Here is a 14300-nt window from a genome sequence, read left to right on the forward strand (position 1 = left end):
AGTTTTTATTGTCTCTTTCCATTAATAGATAACTGACAAAAGGCCAACACCACAGAATATTTGGCCACATCTGCAATAGAACTGTTGAATTTGAGCTGTTTGTTTATTTCTTTACTGCATTTATATGCCGCTTTACTCACTCCTTGGGGGGACTCAAAGTGTTGTACATCAAGTAATGGCAAGATTCAATGCCAACACACACACACACACACACACACACACATAACCAAGCATAATAACAAAAAATAAATTATTAAATTAAATCATTAAAATCATATTAAACATGGAACATAGAAACATTTAGACAATGAAAACATAGAATTAAAAAACATCTTAATATTAACATTAAAATCACACAATCCCTCTGTTGTTCCAACCTTTCAATATACTAAATTAATGGACAGAAATTATGGAAACCTATTTGGTAATATCAATTGATTTGAGGGAGCCAACATTATTTTTTATAATTTATTACTTTTTATACTTTTTATATTAGTTGTAAATTATGTATGGCTTATCTCCCGTTTCTCTTTGCATCTACATGTCTTTTTTATCCTTTTAGAATGTGTTTAATATTGGATGATGAGGGCATTTTAATATGTTTTATAGAGGGTCTAAAATATTACTGCAATTAGTTTGTTGTATTATTACTGAATATTACTTGAGGAAATAACAGGTCAGGAGACATAAAACAACCTCATCATAAATCAGAATGATAATGTTTTAGAACTCAAAATCTGCTGTGATTTTTTAAATAATAGCAGGACTATTTCTGTTACAACAAAATGAGGAGCAATCCCTCTGGACAGCAAATTCCTGATTTGGTGTCATTTTTCTTTCTTCACTATGTATTTCTGTGTATCATAAGAAACAAATATGAGATCCAGTCCAGAGCCTGGACTTGTCATTTTGACTTTTAAAAAATGAATAAACCTGTTGTTGAGCGTGGTTCAGTGTAAAATGATATTTTAAAATTTTGACATTTGGATTAACTAATAGGTCAGTATGGCTTAATTTGAACTAAATGGAAGGAACATGTGATGGCTTAGACAACATGAGAAAATGGAAAACTGTATTTTATTCCCAGCTCTGCCACATTCCTCCACCTTCTATTAATCTCATCATGGCTGGGTTTGCCATCTTGTTTTTAATCTTCCATTTCTTAAATACAGTTGACTGTGTGTTTATTTACTAAAACCAATTCTGCTCTCTTTTTCTAAAAAAAAGAAAAAAAGACTTGAATTCCAGAAAGTTTTCGTAGGATTGAAGCTTTAAGGAGGTGAATATATTGTGAGGGTATGTGTGGGGGCAGTAGACATATTCTGTGCATACCCATTTCAAGATGTGGAAGGATATGACATCTCGTGATAATTTGAGTTGGTGGAATGCAAGAATGCTCTGCATTGTATAAAACTTCCCTTTGACGTAGTGCTTCTGGTTCTCAAATGGTCAAACTGTAGAACAGTGGTTCTCATCCTGTGAGTCCCCAGATATTTTGGCCTTCAACTCCCAGAAATCCTAACAGCTGGTAAAATGACTATGATTTTTGGGAGTTGTAGGCCAAAACACCTGAGGGCTCACTGCTTGAGAACCGCTGCAGAAGGTCCAGTTCCTATAGACTGGGGAAGATCAACTGCCTGGCCTCTCTTTCTTTCTCCTCATCCAGACAGAGCTAATTTAATATTGCCCTGGAAATGAGTCACTGACAAAGCCCACTGACAATTACAATATTTTAAAGGGACCTTGTCAAAGATCACAATTGCTAGATTAACTCAGGATTTAGCTTTAAGGAATCCCTTCTTTCCAGGTGTTGCCAAAACAGTAGCTGATATACATCAAGAATTGCTTAAACAAGTTCTATAGTTAATATGTTTCTGGACTTGGCATGAATCCCATTCTAATCTACATAAATGGATTTAAATTTTAATTTCAATCATGTTTCATTTCAATTCATCATCAGGAACATCAGGAAATATAGTGTTATAAACTGATATTATAAACAGCTGCTGCCTAAAAATCAAGAATGGATAAATATTATTAAACCATATTTCATTAAGAGCACAGGAATATATGAAAGATGAATAAATAATCTGGTGTATTGCTGGTTGGTATAAAGATGAAGAGGAGGAGCCAATATTTTCCACCTTTCAGTTGCTATTCCCTGAAGTTTTTCTCCCCTTTATTCCAGCTGACTTTGGTCTTGCAAAGCAAAAACAGGAAAACAGCAAACTCACCTCAGTTGTTGGAACTATTCTGTACTCTTGGTAAGTGAATGTCAGTGCTAAAGTCTGGAGGTGTGCTTTAGTTTCAAAGTTATAGATTTATAATATTGCTACTGGAAAAATATACTGAAATGCTAGATTGTATGAAGAATTACATTTGTGCACACTCCCCCCCATCTCTTCTTTCATGGCACAATAAGATACAAATTGGTTTTAGTTTTAGACACCCAACTCCTAAGCCTTGACATCTGTTTGGTGTCGAGGCTTAGGAGATTGCGATTTCAGCAAAAGTATGATAGTTGGGACCCAATGCCGAGACAGCACAGTGAGTGAGAGACTCAGGTACGGCAGAATCGTGGCAAGATAGCTCGCCAGAAAGGGGGGAGGCAGAAAGGGGGGGGGACAAACAGCCAAGCATAGTGCTTAAGGCTATCCGGATATTGTATGCAAAAACGTTCAAATACGTTACATCTTTGCTTCTCTAATTCTGACCTGCACAGCCCAACCAGCATTGGGTCCCAGCTATCATACTTTTGCCGCGATTTCTTTTGCTTTTGGTCTGAGAACAAGTTGAGATCTTAACCTGTCGATCTTATTTTCCTTAGTGCTTTTTTAACGTATGTTTGAAATCTTTTTTCTTTTGAATATAAGCATATTCTATGGCAAATCATTTCATTTGCACAAGCATAAAAGCAGTAAAATATACCTGCATTTGTGTGAGAGTAGGCAAATCTCAATAAGCTGTAACACTTCTGTTTCTGCAAATTAACTGTGTCTACAGTATACCAATCATAGCCTTGAACTATTTGAAGCATGTAACACATTTCATTCCTACTTTTTACATGCTCCCATTATAAATGTATGTATGATCTCACCCTCAGGATTTCTAACAAGATCTTGCATTTCCTAAGACCAGAAGTGGGTTTATTGTATTTAAGAGTTTCCTTAGTTTACTTGAGAACTTTGCTCAGGAAGTTAGGACTATTTACCCATTCAGCTGCGTTGGAAGTAAGACCATAATAAAAGACTGAGCAAGTGAGCAAATGTTTCTCCTAAATACATTTACTGTCCTTTAGCTTTCTCAGTTCCCTTTTCTCTGATGTAGTGAGAGGAGGAATCAACATAAAGTGAATTTCACCCCATCACAGCCCAGAGTCAGACATTCCTTTCTCTGTTAGTCTCTGTACCTCTGTAGTTTCCTCCCACTTGTCATTTCAGTTCTAATCAACCATATTCCTTAATATTTAAGCTCTATTACTTAACCAAAGGGTATCAGTTGAAAAAGTGAAGTTAATAACCAAAATAGAATGACATCACCAAGTTTTAGTATAAAATACAGAACCAGCAACAACTTATTTTGCATACCAGTAATAAGAATTCAGAACCACACTTGGTCTTTTCCCTTCCTTTTCTTATATTGGCAGGCTATCCTACGAAGGTCAACCATTACTTTCTAATCAACTGACATGCCATTAGAAAACTGGCCAAATCAATATGACTCTAAGTTTGGCTTGTCAGTAAGAACATCACTGTATCCTGTTTTCTCCAGTCACGTTTGTCTCCCGACCACTTTACTGTACATTTTTGCCTAGGTCTGCTGTATAAGCATTGTTGTAGTAATATGTCTTCCAAGATTTCCACAGCTAGTTATTCATACTGGCACCAGCATTCTTCCAACAGGATCCACCTGAATCTACCTAATCTAAGAACTATGCATTCTTGCCCAAAAGTTTACGCATTGGTTCTTGTATTTTGATTTTATAAATTTTGCTATATGATGGAAGAGAATGTCCCATCCTGGGTAAAAGGGAGATGTTTTGTTGATTGATTCAAGCCAATAATTCATATAAGTCTAAACCCATAACACTATTCAACACACATTTTGGTGCTTCAAATGTTAGACTTGTTTCTGGGTATATTTGACCTTCTGATTCCAAAAATGTCACCGGTTTTTCCTTATTAGCTCTAGTCTTTGAGATACAGAATGTATGTCATATAGCACTCTTCACTCTGCTTGCCCATGCCCATTAAAAAATAATCATATTTTAATGCAGTGTTTGAACAAATATCTTTTAGGCATGAAGTAAACATACTAAAAATTAAAGAAGTGAAAATGGAAATCTACTTATTACGAAAAGCACTGATTTATGATACAAACTAGAATTTTATAAATCGAATCATATCTAAGAAACTAGAGCTGATGTGATATATAAATGCCATTTCCTGAGCCAGCGCCCCAAATAACCTCAGGAACAGCCCTAAAAACCAAGACTCCCAAGAATCAATAACTTTGGCTTGTGACAAAGAGGATGGTGTGCCATTTGGTAACTAAGATACAAGTATTCCAATATCGATACTGTATTTGTCAAATCAATTGAAGATTGTTCTAGGGTTGTTCTCTATAAAGCAGCCACCCAACTACTGTTTTCTCAAACAACTAATGTAGGCCCAACAGAATTGAGGTCATGATGAGAAATAGGTACTCTGGGAAGAGGAAAATGGGAATTTTGAACTCAGGTGACTTGGGCTATAGAGAATAGCCATTGTTCTAATTGTATACAATGGAACCATGTCAGTTTTATGGCTCAAAAATTGGGGAAAAAAATAATAGAAATGGAAGCAAACTTAACCAATTTGAACAAATAATACAGAAGGGAAGGGTTGTATTTGAGAGGAATAACTAGTAAAATATATAAGATATTAATTGAAATAAAGGAAGGAAAAACAAAAAATAACATTAGGTTCTTGTGGGTTTTTTCGGGCTATAGAGCCATGTTCTAGAGGCATTTCTCCTGACGTCTCAGGAGAAATGCCTCTAGAACATGGCTCTATAGCCCGAAAAAACCCACAAGAACCTAGTGATTCCAGCCATGAAAGCCTTCGACAATACAAAAAATAACATCCTTAAAGAGGTCTGGGAAGAAGATTTAGGGATAAAAATAAGCGAAACAGTGGCAACAATTATGGGGACAAAGACATTTTAAAAATTTATCAATACGGGTTAAAGAAAATTATTATAAGCTAATATGGAAGTGGTATCTGACACCAGTAAGAATAGCATATATGAATAAAAATAATTCAAAAAATTGTTGGAGAGGGTGTCAAGAACCAGGAACATATATACATATGTGGTGGCAATGTAAATATGTAAATAATTTTTGGGAGAAAGTATTTAGAGAAATAGGAGATATAATGAATATGAAAATTGAGTCCTAGTATAGCCTTATTATCACTATATAATAACAAACAATTGAAAAAGGAGGATAAAGAAGCGATAACAAACTTATTAACAATAGCAAGACTACTCATAGCAAGGAACTGGAAAAAAGAAATAAATATACAAATAGAGGAGTGGTACAAGGAAGCATGGAAATTAGCAATAAATGATAAGCTGACATGTATATTAAAAGTTAAAAAAGGTATATGGAAACAAAGCGATTTTGATGTTGTATGGGGAAAATTTGTTGTAAATGGTTTAAAAAACAAAGAAGGAAAGTTACCGTCACAAGAAGAAATGAGATTTTGGACAGATGATATGTAAAAGTTGTGGCTTGAAATGGGGGGGAGGGGAGCACAGTGGTGGGAAAAAAAGGGGGGGGAAATGCTTAAGCAGAATAATAAGACTGTATGTTAAAGAGTGTGTTGAATAATATTTAACTGCTACAACAAATGTATAATAAATGTAGTAACTATGATAAAACAATAAAAATACTTTAAAAAAAAAGAGAATAGTATCACATGTGGACCCTGTTAGGTAGAAGGAGGATTTGTTAGTTTGTAAACATCTAACTGGCTAAATTTAGATGCTGATATGCAAAGAGCTGCTTTAAGAGAAACTTATTGGGAGTTTTGACTGTTTTTCGTTGAACAGCAGACCTCTGTGCCATATCACAAACTCTTTTCAAAATCATTCTAGCTTAAGAAATAATTTTTCCCATGACATGAAAAGACTACTGAGCATGAAATGCAAGTCCAATGCAGTTTTGGATGCTTTGGGCCTCATGTAGAATTGCTAGTGTAGACTGAGACCACTTATTTATTTATCATGTCAGAAGGGAATTGAGGGCACAGTTGTAATGTCTTTAAAAACACAAAGTTAAAAACTTGGCATTATGCTAAATGTCCTTTGACCAGAAGCTGGCCACCTGGAGTGCCTCTTGTGTCTCTGTCAGAAGGTCCTCCATTGTGCATGTGGCAGGGCTCAGGTTGCATTGTAGTAAGTGGTCTGTGATTTGCTCTTCTCCACACCCGCATGTCTTGGACTCCACTTTGTAGCCCCATTTCTTAACTCTACATCTCGTGGTGCCAGAACGCAGTCTGTTCAGCATTTTCCAAGTCTCCCAATCTTCTGTGTGCCTAGGAGGGAGTCTCTCATCTGGTATCAGTCACTGCTTGAGGTTCTGACTGAGCCACTGAGATGATTGAAAACCAACTGAATCATTCTGAAAGTGATGCTGCTTTGTCACAGGGTTGTGACAAAAACTTTATACTTTGAGATTGTGGATATTAAATGTAAGGTCAGTGTGACCAGTAGAAAATTATATAACATCCCATAGAAGTGAGGTAATTACATTTTATAGATGCTGGAGGTTTTCAGAAACTGCTTCGTTTTCGGAAGAAGTAAGAAGAAATATTTATAGTCAGCAGTAAAATAAAATAGATTACATATATTGAAACATAAACACAAATGGGTTTTCAATGAACCAAGCATTTGATATCTAGGTCCTTTGATATTCGGGTTTTGTTTTTAAAAGAAATGCTTGAAAAAGCTGGATTTTCAAAGTTTATGTTTGAAAATCTTAATATCAGCATCTTCAGTAGCTCTTGGAAAAATCACAGTTGAGAACAGATCCCTTACCTCCTCAGCTGGCATGCTACTTATGCAGAGATATTCAGAGCATTGCAGTTAAATGGAGTAACTTTTCCAGAGTTTGGTCCACAGAGAGATTAGCCTCCACCTTTTTTGAGATATGCAAAAGAAGCAGTCCTCAATTCAAATGTGATATAACTTGGACAGATAGGGTCCTGTCTGTCATAGTGCTGATTCTATTGGATCAACTCTCTTGAAAATGCATATTTTGCTGAATTAGTGTATTTTTTCATTTATCCTCAACTTCTATGTTTTCTGATTTTATTTCTGACATATTTTTCATCTTTATTTGTTTTTAGTTGCTAATTTATTTCAATTTTTCAACCAGTATTGAGTTTTATTGTTAGGAATACATTATCACTTTTATAATTGGTTCAGAAAGGTAACTTGAGAGTTTTCATAAATATATGTATTTCATTTTGTATTAAAAATAGAAATATGCTGGCATTTAGGTGAATGTTATTCAGTTCATGTGTTTCATTTATTTAGTAAGGGACTGAATGTTGTGCATCTCTTTTTAATTTATTGGTTTCCATTGACCCAAGCAATGCCATCTTGCAGTTTATTGACTGCATTGTTTATCTTGAGTATAGAAACAGACCATCTGGTTCATGGGTAATAAATTATAAAGTAGTGAACACACCATTTAGATTTCTTCAGCCCAGAATAAATGTGTGTGCTATGATTAGATCATTGGAATATTTTACAATTTATGTGTTTGTTGCTGAGGTATTCTTAAAATACAGTGGCAATATGAAGAATGTATTCTTGGTCTGTGTAAGAATATGTCTGTGTCCCGCGGCTTGGTTCCTTCTGAGAAAGAAGATGTAAGGAACAGTCAGCAGGGAACTTAGTTGATGTAGAATGTTAACCTCAACAATAATAATTTTATTGGTCACTAGGGGCAATTTTAGAAGCAATTATTTTGAACAGGACTACCGATACATCAATATAGTTGAAAACTGAGGTGCTAATTTATATTGAAGAGACCATTAGAAAGCCATAACTGTTCTCAATTAGCAGTGAGAAGGCCAATGGAAATTCACAATAAGTAAAACAGGAAGATATGAGTATTGATAACAATGGCGAAGACAGCCAGAGTATTAAGTTATCAGGGAATAAAAAGATCAAGAAGAAACAGGGTTAAGAGAAAAATAATGTTTCCTGGGAGTCAAGAAGAGAAGTTATTCATGTCTGATTTCAAACTATTCATTTCAGTAGGCCTTCGATGCAGCTAGCTTGGACCATTGGTCAAGTTCACTGTCATAACAGAAAGATGGAACAGGACAGCTAAGGAAAAAAGAAAGCGGGGAAATTTGCTTAGTATGATGAGTATACATCAAAGACAGGTAAAGCCTGGAGGAGTTAAGAAGAAAAGGCAGACACAAATAATATTGCTAATAAAAAATTCTCCAACTCAGAAATAATGAGAGAGATTCATAGGGTATAACAATAACAAGAAGATGATGACAACATAGTGGTAGAACTATACTTTGATCATTGCTTGTTCAGCATAGACCTGTGAATCTGATAGGATACACAAGAAGCATGTTGGTTTAAAAAGTCCAGGATCATTATAGTCTATGGATTCAAAACAGGTGAACCCCAAGAGATGAAGCTTGATAGGAAGTTCTTTTGTGGCAGGTTGAACTTTTCAACATGACTGTTGAATTTGGGCTTAGCCTTTCTCAGTCTTTATCATTATTTGCTTACCTAAATCCTCTAATTTTACCAAGATATCACTCAAACAGTAGTCACTTTTATTATGACCTTTATACAGAGAATCATCAATTCAAAACTAATATTTATACAAGCTAATCCTTGTAAGGCAGTCTGAAAACAAGTAGGATACTGTCAATCAGCTCATCAAGATTCTGCTTCAGGAAGAAGAATCTTTCTCTCCATCCTTATTAAAATTAAACTTATGCAAATATTGTAATAAAATATTAACTGAATAAAATTGGAAATGAATACTTAAACATTAAAAAAATCATGAAAGTGTCAGTGAAAACGAATCAGTATGAAAATAGACTGCTCTATAAATAGCATTATGACATAGCTTGCTAGGGAGACCAATGCCTTTTCTTTCTTTTATTTTAATTTACGTTACTTAAATGCATTCTCTTATATTTTGAAGTCATTTTTGTAAATGTGAAAGATTAAATTATCTTCTGTGCTGCTATAAAAATGTGTTCAGCTGCCAAACTCATTTTAAGATCAGGTTTAGCATGCAAGAAGATCTGTTATTAAATAAAAATATACATTCTGAGTTGAGCAGCAGATGCTACTTCTTTCAAAGAAAACATAGAACGTGGCTCAATCTATTAGAATAAAGAAATAATAATATTGAAAAATGTTCTGCTAATCTGGCTTTGTTCTTGCTTGTAACCATTTGTTTAGTAGGGGACACAGCAATCTATTTTAGCCAAGAAACTGATGAAGCAGGAATCTTTCTGCTTGCATACACGATGTGGATTTGAAAACTTAAAACTAGATCAGGGTGATTATTATGAATAAATGTTTGCAAAATCCAGCTGACTTAACCATCATTCCTATCACACCTACACATCTATCTCATCATGGCACTGTATTGTACTGCAGAATCCTATTTCAGAACTGAGCTCACTCTGCAGACTTCTCAATGATACAGGTGCCAAATTCCCCAGTGAAATTAGATCCCCCCCCCCCTTCCATCCTGGCCTTCAGAAAGAAAATAAAAAACATGACTCTGGGATCAGGCTTTTGGTCAATAATGGGAGCAGTGCAATAAGACTATAAATTAACTTAATGACAACCTGGACTGGCCCTAGAATATGAACTGAATTATGTGATTTGTTTTAATATTATGTTTTAATTGGTTGGTTTTAATGTTTTTGTTTATTAATTGACGTATGTGTACATGCGGCATTGAATTGTTTCCTTTGTAAGGCCACCTTGAGTCCCCTTTGGGGTTGAGAAAGGCAGGATACAAGTATGGTAAATAAAATAAAATAAAATAAAATAAAATAATTGTGACTTTTTTAAAAGTGCAAATTTGAAGAATGAATGTATGCATTAATTTATGTATTTATTTATATTTTACTGATTTTTGCCCTGCTTTTTTTGCAAGATAGGATCCAAGGTGGTGTACAAGATTTTAAAAACACAATTAAAAAGCTTCCAGTACAAAAGCTGAAATGCAATTAAATTAAATTTTTACTTTAAGAACATTAGTTTAAGATGTAGGTTAAAATCAGTTTAAAAAAAAAACAAAAAAAACAACAACACACACACGTTAAATAGAAATACCACTCCCTTTAAAAGCCCTGTCAGCTACATCATATTAAAAGCCAAAAACCTCCTTAAATAAAAAAGGGTTTATCTCTTAATAGAAAGATAATGGGTAGGAGGCCAACTGGGAGTGACCACAGAGAAGGCTCTCTCCAGAGCAAGCTCGCCCTTTGCTAATACCAGTACTTAATTGGTATCCATATTCAATTATCAAAGAATTCTTCTCTTTGCTGATGTAGCCTTTTCAATGTGAATACAAGAGAAAAAGGAGATATGCTTCCCCACACCCCCTTTGGGATATGGGATATTTTGATCTATTCTACATATGGACGATACTTTCAGGTCTTCAGTGCATCTTCTGCATTCCATTACTGAAGAAATCCCACTCCCTATTCTGTTCAAATGTATTCTCTCTACTTTGTGATATTGGTCCAAATAAAAGTATATGGAATGTTTGTGCTTCCCCCTCCCCAAATAGACCACTTTGGTTGCTATGATCTTTATACATTTTAAGAATACTCACATAAGAAAAGGGCCTTAAGAGTGCACCATCCAGATGTTATTGATCTGCAACTTGCATCAGCTTAGTTGGCATAACTAGCCATGAGGGATTATGGTAACAAACAGCAATGCCTTACTCATTCTGATCTAAACCAAACATATGTCTATTTCCTCCTGTACTCTTTCTCATAAGTTTTAGAAATGATGTTGATTGAAATGAATACTTGAGGGAGGGGGGGTGTAATATTAATCATGTATGCAATCATAAGTATATAGTTTGGACAGTCTTCACAAATTACAGCAAGCTGCTGGTGTACTATCTGAGCTACAGATTTTCTCAAAGCTCTCATTTCTTGCCTAAAGCTGGACCCACCTAAACTGGAGCATTTGCAAATTCATCTCCTACCTGGGGGTGGCCAATGGTAACTGATAACTCAAGGCTAGGTAATGTTGCCTCATCCCAATAGCTTAGTTTAAATTAGAGGGATATAGGGAAAAAACTAGCAATTAAGGATCTTCCTTCAAAAGGCATGCATTTATAGTGCTGTTGTTGATTGCATGTGTTTGATTTGTGATGAGAATGAGAATAAAAACCATCAATTAATTTGCATTGGATATTGACTGCAATTCAATAAATGTAGAAATGGGGGAGTATGTGAATTTCATCTGTTTCAAACTCCTACCTCAAATTAAGGCAGCATTTTCCACAAACAGGGATAAACATTTCATATTAATGGTAGAGATTTATAGAGAGAACAGTCAAGTGGAAAGAAGGAGATCAACAATAAGGGAGTGGATCATAGCTACAGTTTGCAAATATTAAAATAGCTGAATCTATGTTATTTAAAATTTTCTTAATCATCTGAATTTTTTTACACATAATATGATTTTGTATTTTCACAGCTGTAGATCACTTTACATGTTTTGCAATCAGAGGCATCCTGATTAATTATAGTTAATGATAAACTAAGTTATTTTGTATTTTTCTAAAAATTATTTTATGTTATTATTAGCTTCTTCTTTTTTCAGTTTCTCTACTAATATCTCTATCTATCTATCTACATCTGTGACTCTCCTATGTGAACTTTTTTTTTTACTTACATAGCCCTGAAGTTGTGAAGAGTGAACCATATGGAGAGAAGGCTGATGTCTGGGCTGTTGGATGTGTCCTCTATCAGATGGCAACCCTCAACCCCCCATTTTACAGCACCAACATGCTCTCCTTAGCCACAAAAGTATGCAAGTATGGTTGGAAATATAACATTTACCTCTGTGTATGCACACTTTTTGAACATGCTTTTTCTTCCTTGCTTTTTGTGGCTCTATGATACACATTCTGAGGAAAGTGTTATTGCAACACATGGGGATTTTGAAGCAGAGTCATAAACCTAAATTAAATGGCTGCAATAGAGAGAGCAGGCCTAGTTCTCAGTACTGGATCAAAGAACCGAAAGAGAGTATGGCTCTGAAATTGAGACACCGAATCTTATACTCTGCTTAACTCCTAAGCATCTGCACGCGCACGTGTGTGTGTGTATATGTGTGTGTGTGTGTGCGTGTGTATGTGTGTGTGTGTGTGTGTGTGTGTGTGTGTGTATATATATATATATATATATATATATATATATATTCTTAGTTCTTCCTATCATCCATATTGTATCGTTCTTCTTCCCTTTGCTTTTATACATGTCTTGTATGTGGTTCCCTAAAATGAGATACACTTCACAATCAAACAGTCATTTATTGGTACTGGGCTATTACTTTTTATGGGATAATAAAATGCTCTCTGTTTTTTTGCAAATGTGGTCCTGAAAGGCTATTACACTCCTCAAAGTCAGTACTTACCATAAAAATTTGCAACACTTGACAAATATCTTGAAGAATTCCAGAATTGTGCAACTTGTAATGTTGTCATAAAACACATCAACATCTTTAAGAAACAAAGCTTTTTAGTTCTTCAGCAAATAAGTGCTAAAGATATTTAGAAAAAAAATGAAATGTGTAAAAGCAAAAGAGTTTTGAATTTGCAAATAAACCTGGGAGACTGTTAAGGTAAGAAAGAGAAAATAAAATTATTTTGAAAAGACGAGAATAATGATATGATTAAGAATAATGAGAAAATACAGAAAGCACACCAATTTAATCCTTTTAAACATAAATATCAAAACATATTGAAGGCAAAATAAGAACAATATTAGCCTAAGGAGAAGCTGTCTAAGATTATAGAACAGCAGAATAGATCCATATATGTACCTATTAAATGAGAGTAATTTGTGCTACAGGGAAGACACTTTCGATATATTATAAATGTTTCCACTGCAGCAGGCAATCAGTTCAGTTTTACACAATGGGAAGATATCTGAAAGAGGAAAGAGGTGAACATAGCTATAATACCTAATAATACTTTGATTTTGACAAAGCATTATAAACCAGAATCATTGCTGAACAATGATTGGAAAATATTTACAATGATTTTGGCAGACAGTTTGAAAATTATTCTTCAGGATTTCTTTCATGAAGATCAATGTGAATTTTTACCAAAATGACAAATAATAGACAATATTAGAAATGTTATTGAATATCTGAGACTACTTTGAGAGAAAGCAGTTATTTGGGGAGTGGGGACTCAGAAAAGGCTTTTGATGATTTAAACTGGACTTTTCTTTTTAAAGTATTGGAGGAGATATTATTTATGCATAATTTATGACATGTGTTAGATCTATTTATTCAACACATACAGCACGAATGATAATAAATAGAAAGTTTTCTATCCCAAATGAGATACAGAAACAAACTAGGCAAAGATGTCCATTTTCTACATTGTTGTTCATTTCAGCACTTACATTTTTGAATGTTGATTGCCAAAAATATTAGAGGGTGACAAGAATTAAGATTAAGCAGTAATAATATAAATGAAGGGCATTTGTGAATGTTTGCAGATTACTGTGATAAATCCACTCCAGAGTGCTAAATATTAATTTTAAAGGAATTTGGGGATTTGGCAAGATTTAAAAACACTTGTTCCCCATTTTTAATCCCAGTTTTTACGCACCCCGTTTCAAACATGAAGTTTAAACGTATGTCTTATGTTTGATCTTTGTTCTGTGTATTTTAATATGTATTTTGTAGAAACGTGTTTTAATGTGTGTATTTAATATAATGTTTTTAGATGATCATGTGTTTTAGCAATGTTGTAACCTGCCTCGAGCCACAAGGAGAAGTGAGTAAGAAATACAATTATTATTATTTTCAAATATTTATTTTGCAGATAGTAGAAGCTGCATATGAGCCAGTTCCAGATGGTATCTTTTCTGAAAAGGTATCAGCTATAATTAAACAGTAAGTATCTTCCTGTGTAGAGTTTTAAACTTATTTTTCTGTAATTTTTTCATGTTTCTCATTGAAGTTGGGCAGAGGGCAATTTGCTTAACTCGAAT

At 34.4% G+C, this 14300-nt stretch overlaps 1 protein-coding gene across 2 annotated transcripts in view; it reads left to right on the forward strand.

The window, feature by feature from the left end:
- The window catches only part of NEK10 (NIMA related kinase 10), a 97739-nt gene that overhangs the window by 46357 nt on the left and 37082 nt on the right, over positions 1-14300 (forward strand). For both annotated transcript variants that reach the window (XM_060781896.2, XM_060781897.2), the window contains 3 exons: positions 2189-2264; positions 11969-12098; positions 14132-14202. In XM_060781896.2, coding sequence (XP_060637879.2) covers positions 2189-2264; positions 11969-12098; positions 14132-14202 — 277 coding nt within the window. The remainder of the gene's footprint in view (positions 1-2188; positions 2265-11968; positions 12099-14131; positions 14203-14300) is intronic.

This window comes from Anolis sagrei, chromosome 6 (genome assembly GCF_037176765.1).
Source record: "Anolis sagrei isolate rAnoSag1 chromosome 6, rAnoSag1.mat, whole genome shotgun sequence".
Lineage (NCBI taxonomy): Eukaryota > Metazoa > Chordata > Lepidosauria > Squamata > Dactyloidae > Anolis > Anolis sagrei.